The sequence below is a fragment of the Phallusia mammillata genome, chromosome 8 (assembly GCF_965637545.1).
Source record: "Phallusia mammillata chromosome 8, kaPhaMamm4.hap1.1, whole genome shotgun sequence".
NCBI lineage: Eukaryota > Metazoa > Chordata > Ascidiacea > Phlebobranchia > Ascidiidae > Phallusia > Phallusia mammillata.
The window spans coordinates 19,619,162-19,630,579 of NC_137259.1; the positions used below are offsets into that span (position 1 = coordinate 19,619,162).

The 11,418-nt window shown below is 36.9% G+C and overlaps 2 protein-coding genes and 1 pseudogene across 3 annotated transcripts; 1 reads left to right on the top strand and 2 right to left on the bottom strand.

The window, feature by feature from the left end:
* Positions 1-39: 39 nt before the first annotated feature.
* Positions 40-8,190, top strand: LOC145204518 (calnexin-like). Its single transcript, XM_080077110.1, has 14 exons — positions 40-164; positions 224-303; positions 411-545; positions 1,228-1,375; positions 1,680-1,748; positions 1,997-2,199; positions 2,547-2,657; positions 3,076-3,226; positions 3,596-3,790; positions 3,854-3,994; positions 4,425-4,537; positions 4,603-4,678; positions 6,599-6,786; positions 7,590-8,190. Exons 1-14 carry the CDS (start codon positions 96-98, stop codon positions 7,627-7,629), a joined length of 1,719 nt encoding a protein of 572 aa, XP_079933236.1. The 5' UTR covers positions 40-95; the 3' UTR covers positions 7,630-8,190.
* A 73-nt stretch (positions 8,191-8,263) lies between these two features.
* Positions 8,264-10,100, bottom strand: LOC145204522 (uncharacterized; annotated as a pseudogene). The gene is made up of 6 exons (XR_013853496.1): positions 10,042-10,100; positions 9,728-9,895; positions 9,277-9,494; positions 9,119-9,220; positions 8,919-9,059; positions 8,264-8,863 (listed from the first exon to the last, which is right to left on the bottom strand). The product of XR_013853496.1 is annotated as an uncharacterized LOC145204522 (transcript).
* On the bottom strand, positions 9,895-11,183 carry LOC145204523 (N6-Methyl-AMP deaminase-like). The gene has a single exon (XM_080077113.1). The coding sequence runs from the start codon at positions 11,129-11,131 to the stop codon at positions 10,085-10,087; it is 1,047 nt and encodes a 348-aa protein (XP_079933239.1). The 5' UTR covers positions 11,132-11,183; the 3' UTR covers positions 9,895-10,084.
* Between the last annotated feature and the right edge of the window lie 235 nt (positions 11,184-11,418).

Below are 11,418 nucleotides of genomic sequence, written 5' to 3' on the forward strand. Positions count from 1 at the left end.
ATTTCCGTGCTGATAGTTTTGGTTTAACATATTGCAATTTTGTTAAAATTGTGTTTGATTTTAGATTTTGTAAAATAGGGTTTAACTGATAGAATATGAATTTTTTATTGTTAATTGTCTTGGTTGGGATTCTCTCAACTAGCTGTGCCGATGATGAAAAACAGGTCAGAAAGTTTTTTATTTAGTTTCTCCCAACAGTGTTTATAACTTTTAAGTTTTACAGGCACCAAAATATTCCACACCGATAGCCAAAGGGGATGTTTACCTGCAGGAACCATTTGATTCTGACGATGCCATTGACAGGTTGGTTAATATTTGACATGTTTTTAAATAATAAATGATATTTGAAAAAAAACATTGTGTGTGGTCCAATTGTTTGATTTTTTTGCCAATAAGTTTCATTTTCCCAGTTGGACAGTATCGAAGGCAAAAAAAGATGATGTAGACTCAGAAATTGCAAAGTATGATGGGAAATGGAAAGTTGAAAGTCCGCAGGAAAATGCTTTGCCAGGAGATTTGGGGCTGGTTTTGAAAAGCAAAGCAAGGTGATACATGGTTTCATAAATATGGATCCCCTTTCTTGCAGAGGCCTGTATTTATTTTTGTAAAGTTTCACCCCAAAGGACATTTCTGAACAGGGTTGTAACCATCTTTATTGCATTTATGACCTTGCACAACTCAGCAGGTTGATAACCGTTTTAGAAATTTGGACCACATGCTTTTTAGCAGTTGACACAGCCAAAGGTATAAGTTAAACTTGCGTTACGCTTCTACTTGGACAAAGCACCTTGCTGTATTCCAAAGTGTCGTTTAAATCACATAACAGAATACGTCAGGAAACATATTGACAGGTAAATACAAGGGTGCAGCCAAGCACATCACCTCCAAAAAACATGCACAACAATATGCAAACAAAAGTTGTTCTTGTTAAATGTTGTACAACGTTGAGATCGGTGGTTAAAACTACTTAAAGCTGGCACAGTTGCATTGTTCCCATGCAATATTTCAATTTCGTTTTGTGACACTAACAGATAAAACCATATTAGTATCTTTACTAATTTGCATATACAAGTATGAATAAACCCATCCATTTCTACCAGTAGAAACAATTGTGTGCTTTAGAGTTTAAACTCCCTTTGACATTAAATATGTAAATTGGCAACATGAGAAAGCCACCTTTCCAGTTGCTGTTAATTTCACAAATTAATTTTTCAATTTTCTTTTCAGACATCATGCCATAGCTGTTCCGCTTGATAAACCATTTGTATTTGATTCAAAACCATTTATTGTCCAATACGAAGTAAACTTTCAAACAGGGATTGAATGTGGCGGAGCATACATGAAACTTCTCACACACACTGAAGATCTGAATCTAGTAAGTTTTCAAGTTCTCTAAATGTCTGAATATTTTTTTTAGCTTGTGACTACTTGTACCTTATGTATTTGAGAGTTTTAGAAAATGTGATAAATATGTACTGCTTTAAAATAAGCCGCTGTGTTTGTGAAATAGAACAACATTATGGTGTTCACCACTTTGGTGTTCAGCACGCCAAAACCACTGGACTACGTGGTCACACTGTCAGTGTGTCTAAGAAGATGTAAACAATTTTCTTTCTTAACTGAAAAATTGCTGTAACTTTTATCTGCAGTTGTGCATTTACAAAATAAATGTTTTCTAGGAACAGTTCCAGGACAAAACCCCTTATACAATCATGTTTGGGCCAGACAAGTGCGGAGAAGATTACAAGGTAAAAATGGTGATGTGCTGCAGTGATTAATTTAAGCTAGCTGTACACCTAACACACTGTTTCAACTTATTGTGCCTTATCAGTGCAGCTGGTGACATTGACTAGTGTAGCCTTATTATACAATCCAGTTTGTTGGGCGTAACAAACTGAAAAGCCATGCCATAGCTTATTTATCATGTATATGGCTCCATGATTTTTTATGTGTGTACAATTAAACATTTTTACTTAACATGTCTTGTTTTATTCAGTTGCATTTTATATTCCGCCACAAAAATCCCAAAACTGGTGAATTTGAAGAAAAACATGCAAAGAAACCCACTGTGGACATCAAGTCGTATTACACTGACAAAGCTACTCATTTATACACACTTATGTTGACCGAGGACAACAACTTTAAAATCTACATCGACCACAACGAAGTGAATTCTGGAAGTTTACTGACAGATTTCAGGTAATTTGCTGCGGCATGAATAACTATTGGTTGATGTTCAACATTCCCTTGTCCTTGCTGTAACTTTGTTAGTTGCTTTAAATTTGCTGGAATTGGTTAGCTTTAGTATAAAGAATAAATATGTTTCCCTGACACTGAACATGCTTGCATAAGCGAAAAATATTTGCTAACTGATTTCAGCCTTAAAACAAACACTTCCAAACTTGTGATACATAATATGAAAGGTGGAAATCATTACAACAATGGTAACAGAATAGGGAATGTTTCCCAAACTCATTTTACTAGGATTAATGGATTTAATGGTTTAATTTTTCCCCCAAAAAAGTCTAGTTTATTAATTTTTCCAGCCCCCCTGTCAACCCACCGAAAGAAATTGAAGACAAAGACGACAAGAAACCTGAGGATTGGGATGAACGGGAAAAAATTGCTGACCCAGAAGCTTCAAAACCTGATGACTGGTTAGTTTACTGGAAATATTTGTTTTCCCACATTATGGTAAATAGTGGCTACATGTTAGATGACAAATATTATAAGAATCAAAGCTGACAGTCACTTTCAGACCTAGTTTTGCAAACACACAATTTAACAGAAAACAATTCATAATTGCAACACACAAACATTAAGGGTTGTTTATGAAAGACTACTCGCAAATATGCAATCTATGCAAACTGCAGTTAGCAATGGCCAGACTTTGCTGTGTAAATTTCGCACCAGAAAAATAACTATATCTAGAATATATTGTGTTTGAACAAGGCTAGGCCATTTGATGCACATTTGTCACAATAGAAAATGTGAATAACATGGTTTGAATAGCACTTTGCTAGTTGTAGTTTGGTAGAAGCAAAGCACATTTGCAACATTGTTAATTGTGTTCAGGGATGAAGATGCTCCAGCTAAGACTGCTGATCCGGATGCGGAGATGCCGGATGGTTGGTTGGAGGACGAACCTCTGTACGTGGATGATCCTGATGCAGCAAAACCTGAAGATTGGGACGATGAGATGGATGGGGAGTGGGAAGCACCTAAAGTGAGATCATCAAATATTTTTTAACTTAAATTTAAGTTTTGCTGTTCGTTGAAGTTGTGAACTTTAATCAAAGCTGCCATATAGAATTACCTGAAATGTGACCTTAGGTTGTAAACATATTTAACTGATGTGGCCTCTCATATCACTGATGATGGCATGAACACTTGCTAAGCCAGTTGACTCATACAGCATGTCACTTTTGACAGCTGTTTGTGCCTTACTTTCCACATTAAACTTATGACCTTGGGTCAGTGTTGCAAAAAACTCCAATTTACAGTTTTCAATTTAGTTTCGCTTTTGTGTTTTTTTATATGTTTACCAATTTTACTTAAGCTTGTGACCAAACCATGAACTCATGCAACTTCACAGGTTGACAATCCTAAATGCAGTGAAGTTGCCGGCTGTGGAACGTGGGAACCACCGATGATTTCAAACCCCGCCTACAAAGGAAAATGGCGCCCTCCGATGATAAGCAACCCTAACTACAAAGGAATTTGGAAACCAAGAATTATCCCGAACCCAGACTTTTTCGAGGATTCACAACCATTCAAGATGTTCCCCATTGTAAGTTGATGAAACATATTTCTGATCCTCGTGGTTTTATGAAACTTGTGATTTCATTTTTAGGGTGCTGTTGGATTTGAATTGTGGTCTATGAGTGAAGACATTTTATTCGACAATATCATCATAACATCGGATAAACAAGTTTCAGATGAATATGCGGAAAAAACCTGGAAAATGAAAAAACAAGTCCAAGCGGAGAATGAGGTTCGTTGTAAGTTAATTGTCAGGGGGAAATTTTGCTGAATCTTATTCATGACTCAGCAAATACAGAGAATTCTAAAGCAGCAGAAAAGTGTGAAGTCAAAGAGAAGAAAGAGAAAGGTTTAATTTTGTTTGTGGGTGGATGGTTTGGGTTGAAACTTGCATGAGTAAATTACTTTGTTGTACAGAAAAGCAAGAAAAACAGAGGACACAGAAATGTCAAGGTTTTGCATGTGTAAATTCTAGAATAAACACTGAAAGTAGAATTTTTTGGATGATTTAAAATTTGCTTTAGGGTTTAGTTACAGGGGGTAGTATATAGTTATTGGAGGTTGTAGATACAATAGTTATAAAATTAATGGTAATAAAATTACACTATTCAGTTTTAGTGGAAATGTTTTTGAGCTCTTAATGTTTTTTTAATTATTTTCAGCCTGGCTTTGTGCAAGGCTTGTTGTCAGCCACAGAAGAGCGACCCTGGCTGTGGATTATTTACGTCTTGGTTGTCGGTTTGCCGCTCGTACTCCTCTTCACATTCTGCTGCAGGTTTGTTTCACAAAAATCTCGACGATAAAAGAAATAAATTGTAATCCTAATTTTTTTTCATGCAGTGGTGGAAAGAAAGCTGATCCGAAGAAGACTGATGAAGCGACTCCGGATGATCCTCATGATTCAGAGGAAGAAAAGGTTTGTTGATGTCACTTGAATCTCTGCTTGACTAGTGTCGTTCGTATCTGGTCAGAAAATATGTTTTGCTTGTTCGTTGTACTATGAAGTATTGATTATAAAAGACAATGGCTAATATGGGACCGGGAATATATTTCTGTTTGAAAATAGGCATAGCATGCAGCGCAATACACAACTAATTTTCCTTGCTGCACACTTTGCAGGTAAACATAACAAAAGTTGTTTAAAAATGTTAATTATGGGTCCCTTTCTATGAAGGGAAACACATATTGTTTTTGTCCGTATTTCTTTTTCTGTCTAACGCTGGTTTGTTATACACGTTTGGTCATGAAAAAGTGCTTTAAATTTATTCAAATTTGGACAAATGTTAAGTTATTAATCCAAATTTGATCCTCCTGAAGTTTGACCCCAAACGACCCAGCGGTTCACCCGCAGGCCCCCAAAACATATTTTTTAAAAAACGGCTGTACTGACTAAAGTACAGCATCTCTGAGTGATATGCTTTGTTGTTTGGTGCAATATAAGATATTTCAAAGAATTTTGTATCTTTTTTTCGATTCACCCATTTTCACCCCTAAAACCCCAAATATTCATTTCTGTCTAACGCTGGTTTGTTAAATGCGTTTGGTCAAGAAAGAGTGCTTTAAATTTATTCAAATTTGGACAGATGTTAGTTATTAATCCAAATTTGATCCTCCTGAAGTTTGACCCCAAACGACCGAGCGGTTCACCCACAGGCCCTCAAAACGAAAAAATTAAAACGGCTCTACTGACTAAAGTACATAATCTGAGAGTTTCATGCTTTGTTGGTTGGTGCGATGTAAGGTATTCTAAAGAATTTTGTAACTTTTTATTGGATTCACCCATTTTACCCCTTAAACCCCAAAATAATAAGTTTTAGGCCAAAAATACAAGCCCTAATGTGCTGAAATGTTAAACAATTGTTTGCAGTAGGTTATTCGTTTAGTGTGTAAAATTTTGCCTTAATCTGCCAAATAGTTACTTTTACAGCCCATAATATGTGTACACTGTCAATCAGATAGAAGTCTCAACTCTCAAGGGAGTAACTCACTTGTTTACGATTAAGGCGGATGTTTACAAGACAGTCATGTCAGTGATTAGAAATCAGCTGTTTTTGCGCAGCTATACTATGTCGTTTTATTAAGTATCAAGCACATTTTCAGTTGTGGAAAATTGTGTTTGAAAACTGACCTTGAACGACAATATCAAGGTCAAAGCATAAGATTAAATTAAAAGTATTTTTCCCGTACTGTGTTTTGTAATTATATGACAATAATGATGCAAAAAGAATACGGACAAAACTTTTAAAGCTGGGTTATTGCTAAAGTTGGTTTCACCCAAAGTTTTTTCTTAAGAATCTAAAAATATGCAGGACGTTAAATCTGCACAAACGCGTGTGTGAGGACCCATTCGTTTTTGCTTGCAAAAACAATCATATATGTACATCGAATGATGTGTATAGTAAATTGGTAAACAGCGTATAGATCATATAAAAAAAGTATATTAGAAAGCCACCTTTCTAGTTTTCAACCTAATTGTGGTGGGTAAGGATGCTTTTCATTACTAATAACTCAAATATGAGGTTTGCAACGTTATCTTGCACTCCAGTATTTGTCATGACGTCCTAAAACACCAGAGAATGTTTGCACTTTAACACAGGGAATATTTTGAGGCACACTTGGAAGTCTCTCACGGCACACAGTTTGATAATCACTAGTGTATATGCAATGGTTAAGATTGCTAAGCCACCCTTCTAGTTTCTTGTCTATCATTGTGATGCAGTGTGTATCTGTTTTTAAGATCCGGTTTGCATGATTTTGTGTACTTCTAGTTTAAGATTGGAACAGAATCAGCTGATTTGTTTTCTATCAAGTTTATAATTCTGTATATTTTGCACAGGAGGCTGAGGAAGGATCACAGAAAGATGCGACCGAATCCCAAGGAGAAGAGGATGGAGGTGATGAAGTGAGCACAGCGAGATCCGGGGAAGAGGAGGAGGAAGGAGGCGATGGGGAGAAGCCGGTGACAAAAGCTGATCTGGAGAAAGATGAGGAAGATGTTGATGATGATGACAGTGGTCCTGTCAGGTGGGTTGGAACTTTGTGTCTTCTGGTTCTTACTAGGGATGCGCCGAGCCGAGCCAGAACCCGAGTACTCGGTACCGAGCATCGCTGTTTTTAATGCTCGGTGCTCGGCCGAGCAGTTGCACAAACTGACCCGAGCGTTAAATTTGCATATTCATGCACTGCTAACATATGTAACTAGTGTTCTAAAGGGTGTCTTTAAACAAAAACGAATGGTACTTTATGGGCATGTACAGCTTAATAAAACACCACCGGTGACGTAAGAGGCCTTGTAGAGCTAAAACGTAGAAAGGGGATTTTTTGTGACGTCATAATGCACCGAGCGTGCTCGGCCGAGCACCGAGCATTAAAGTGAGATGCTCGGTGCTCGACCAAACAGAACATTTGCAGTTTTGGCACATCCCTAGTTCTTACTATAAATTATTAAATTTCTTGATAAAATCTGTTGCAATATAATCATAATAGATCATGTATTAAATAGATCACGAAAAAACACTTGTAACTTCGAATCGCGGAGCCTGTGTAGCTCAGTTGGTAGAGCGCCAGTCCTGGAAATACTCCAGTCGTGGGTTTCAATCCCATTGCAGGCTAGATTTTTTGTCTGCTCTGTGCCTTGCCATATGTGGGATTGCTTGGTGACTGGCTGACATGTTATAATGCTATGGGCCTGTTGTGCAATACTTTATGAACAAATATGCCTTGAGCGCTGGTCTGCATGAACGCTCCCGGGCTGATCACAGTACGTGTGTAAGTTTACCTTAGCTGACACACAAAAATCTTACACCAAACAATTTTGCTTCCAACAGAAGATCACCTAGAAAGCGGAAGCCGAGAGTCCAGGACTGACAAAAAACTAAACAAACACGAACAGAATGACAAATTTCTCCATCGGACGTGGACACATGGCACTGTGGCCATTTACCAAATGCATGGGAAATTAAAATTGTTAGTAGGTTAATTATTTGTAACAAATTAGAAGTTCTAGACCAGCAGTTTCTTCACCAATTAAATATGTCTTGTTTTGTTTGTTAACCGTGTTGTGTGTATTGTATTTGTAAAAGTAGTTTAAATATGTTGTTAAATCTTTTTTTGCTGAAACAAATTTTCTTTACCCTAATATGTTTACACAAATTTTTTTTCTGCGGATAATAATGGTAGGGCTGAACTGAAAAAGCTGCAGTTTGAAATGCTATGCAAGTAATTGTCAGTTGTGAGATCAATGATAATGTCACCAAGATTTATTATAGTTTGCTGATTCGGGATGCTGCTGTATATTTGAGGTTTCTCAAAATTGTTTGTTGTTTAAATGAGAACTGGTCCCAGCAAATTCTTCAGTGTAGTAAAAGTATTGATTGTGTCGGTGTTTGTGATATTACGCAATAAACTGGAGCATTTGGTGGATGAAAATTTGTGTTTGCACGAGTAACTTCCTATATAGGGCCTGTGAACACAACTGAACATTCATTTGCTACAACTCACATAAGTTCAAATGATTATATTGATATAAAAAACTTAAAGTTTAAAGTGCACCTTGGAAATTACAGAACATAGAAACATGCAAACCGTGTAAAAGCAACAGTCAGAAAACAAATTGCACTTTAATTTGACGAGCTTGCGCCATGTAAACTTTCCCCGGACTCATTTGGGTTTTGGGTTTCTTGGTTGGTGGCATTTTGAGCAAGTTGTAAACAGTTTTCATCAGTTGCTTGTTTAAGTGATGTTTCTGCAGTTTGTTCTTTGGTTTTCGAAACTTCCAGTTTGTGATCTTCTTCCTTTGCTTCCTGACTGATGTTCTGTTGTTCCTTTGCTTCTTTATTATTCCTCTCTTGTTCCTTTGCTTCAAGAACTTCTTCTTCCACATCGAGCTTCATCATCAACTCTTCCAACTTCTTCGCCTGTGAAAAAAAAACTTGTGATTACAAGTAGTAAATTCCCAGTACCTCGGCAAACTACCTTTCTTTCTTCATTAGCCTGGATCATGTGATACAAGTGTTCTGTGAGATCTTCTTTCTTCACAGTTTTCTTGTTAAGATCCAGTTTTGCTTCTACATATTCTGCTTCAGCTTTATTGAATCGTTTTCTGAACAATTTAAGGTTAGTTTGTTTTTTAGGCTGGCAAAAAAGTTTTTACCCACTGTGCGTTTGCAAACTCGAAACAAGCCGTCTCTATACGATCCCGAAGTATTGAAACATCAACGTTTAACATTTGGTCGAGTTTTGCCAATTCGTTTTGGATTTTGACGAGTTTGTGAGATTCAGCAAAAGCTTTCTTTTTCCTGAAATGTATTTCTTTGATTATTTAAAGCTTCCAATGAAAGAAATATTTAAATTTTACCTTTCAGCAATTTCCTTTGAGAGCATTGCTTTCTTTTTTCTGTTTTTTTCTTCCATTTGCTTCTGTCTCAGATGAACATCTTCAAGTTTTAGTTTCTCTTTTCTGCAACAAAGTTTTTATGTTAAATGCAAAACAGTTAAAAAAAACAAGTCTCTTACTCTCGAACTGATTCTTCATCGATTACGATATTTTTCTCCAGTGGAATATTTTCAGGAATCGCTTTGTTTTCTTTCGGTGTTTCTTGTGTTGTTTCATGACTGTTTTGTTTAGCAGCAGAAATTTCATTTTTCTTGATTTGCTGATCATGTTTTGGTTGGGACAGGGCAGCTCCCGGTGGAATGTGAGAAGTTGTTCTGGTTGCTTCATCTCGTCTTGTCTGCAAACATTAAGGTTACTTAACCATGATTTGAAATGCACTGAAAAATATTGTTTTAGGCTGAATGCAACACTTGTAGCATACAGAAGGCTAATTGCTGGGGCCTTGTTTAATCTATGTTGTTGGGTGATTGTGAATATTTTTCGTCATTTAAAAAAATGTTCTGCAAAAGTTTATGAAAGAAAGAGGAAAAAAATGTGCCCCCTCATTGAATGAACCACGTAATAACATACATTAGACTTCGGTCTTCTGTTGTTTGTGTTCAGCTTTGTCTTTTGTGCTGTTACTGGTTTGACAATTTTTGGTTGATTTTTCTTCTGCATAGCTTTTGGATTATTTTTCATTTTTTCCAGATCAGCATCAGTAAACCCTACCCAATCTGCCATGGTTACATAAAATGTCTGAAAAAAACAACAACGAACAAACGAAGTTAAAAGCAGAGTTGCAGGATCAGGATCTTAGGTTCAGAGTTGGGGGTTTAGGTTTAGATTGAGACTCTTTAGAGCTAGAATCAGAAACGTAAAAAGTCTGAGGTGTCTAAACGTACCCTAATAATGCCTGCAACCTGGAGGTCGAACAGCAACAAACTGTTAATTTGCCAGTAAGCCCGGTTTTATTTCAAGAAATGATTTTCGGAGATTTTCTTTTGTGTTTTCGTCTGCAAATATGTGGTCAATTGCGTCGTATGAAAGTTTAAACATTTCAGATCTTTTGTAGCCAAGTGCTGAAGCAGCAAGTGAGTATTCATATGATAGAGTTGTTGAGAAAACCCCTTTGTCATCAGTGCACACAACACATGGATGTTTTGACTCAAGCCATGTTGTGATGTGATGTTTTCTGTAGTCTAGTGGGCTGGTCTGTGTCTTAATATTTGATGAAATGCACAACTCCAGAGGAATTTTGTTCTTGAGCACCATTTCATGTGATTTATTCCTGTCTATGATGTAAGTTCCATGACCAATTCTTTCGGGCAGAACTTGTAAAAGTTTCCAATCATCATCCAAATATCCTGGCACCTCCGCAGTGTGAATACTGAGTTTCAACTCCGCCCTCCTTGCAAGTTTAAGTGGGGGAAGAAACTCTCCAATGTTTCCCTGGTACGGATTTCCACTCAAGTCAATACCAACAACTTTGGATGAAGAAACTTTAAATTCCTCGGCTAATTTCACTGTTTCAAATGCATTTTCAATATTCTGGCCCCTGTCTAGTGATGGCAGATAACGAACATCAATGCATCGATTATTGTTGACATTATCATGTTCGTATTCATTAATCCCGCTTAACACACTTTCAATGTAAGACCTTTTGTTTAACCCAGTTTTTGGATTGTCCCTCGGAGTGCTTCGCAGTTCCAAATATTGAACACCATCCATTGCAAAGTCATTGATGACATCTTTAGTGGCTTGCTTTACCATTTCTGCACTGTCAACTATTTCGTGCAGAATTCGAAACATTTCAAAGCACTCATCCATCGTCCTTTGATGCCCTTTCCCAATCACAACACGAGCAGCACTTTGGTCAATTCCAGGTTTTCCTGACAAAAGACCTTGGACCGTTTTTTCGCTTAAAGAACCTCCAAGATGGGCGTGCAATTCAACTTTCGGCAATTTTCCACAAAAATCCAAATCAACTGCCATTGTAAATCTTAATGGCAAAATAGTTTGTTTTCTGAAAAAAAATAACGTTTGCTATTATTATTTAGTGCAACCACCAATACTACTTATAAGTTACTAGTCACAAACTTACTTAACTGAACTTTATCGTAAACTACTGAACTCATCTGTTGTTGCGTGACGTAGACGTGTAAGGTCATGGTTCATTGATTGTGGTCATTCATCCGTTTAATGTAAATTTTTGCCTGTTGGTCGACTTGCAGCAAAGTCTTTTAAATTGTTCTATAAGTTAGCGAATGTATTTTAAGTTT

Bases quoted from the DNA above. Each gene is read 5' to 3' on its own strand.
- LOC145204518 (XM_080077110.1), top strand. From the start codon at position 96: ATGAATTTTTTATTGTTAATTGTCTTGGTTGGGATTCTCTCAACTAGC. The intron at 2,200-2,546 runs GTAATTTGCTGC...TAATTTTTCCAG, and splicing joins AGTTTACTGACAGATTTCAG to CCCCCCTGTCAACCCACCGA. The intron at 3,227-3,595 runs GTGAGATCATCA...GCAACTTCACAG, and splicing joins GGGAGTGGGAAGCACCTAAA to GTTGACAATCCTAAATGCAG.
- LOC145204523 (XM_080077113.1), bottom strand. From the start codon at position 11,131: ATGGCAGTTGATTTGGATTTTTGTGGAAAATTGCCGAAAGTTGAATTG.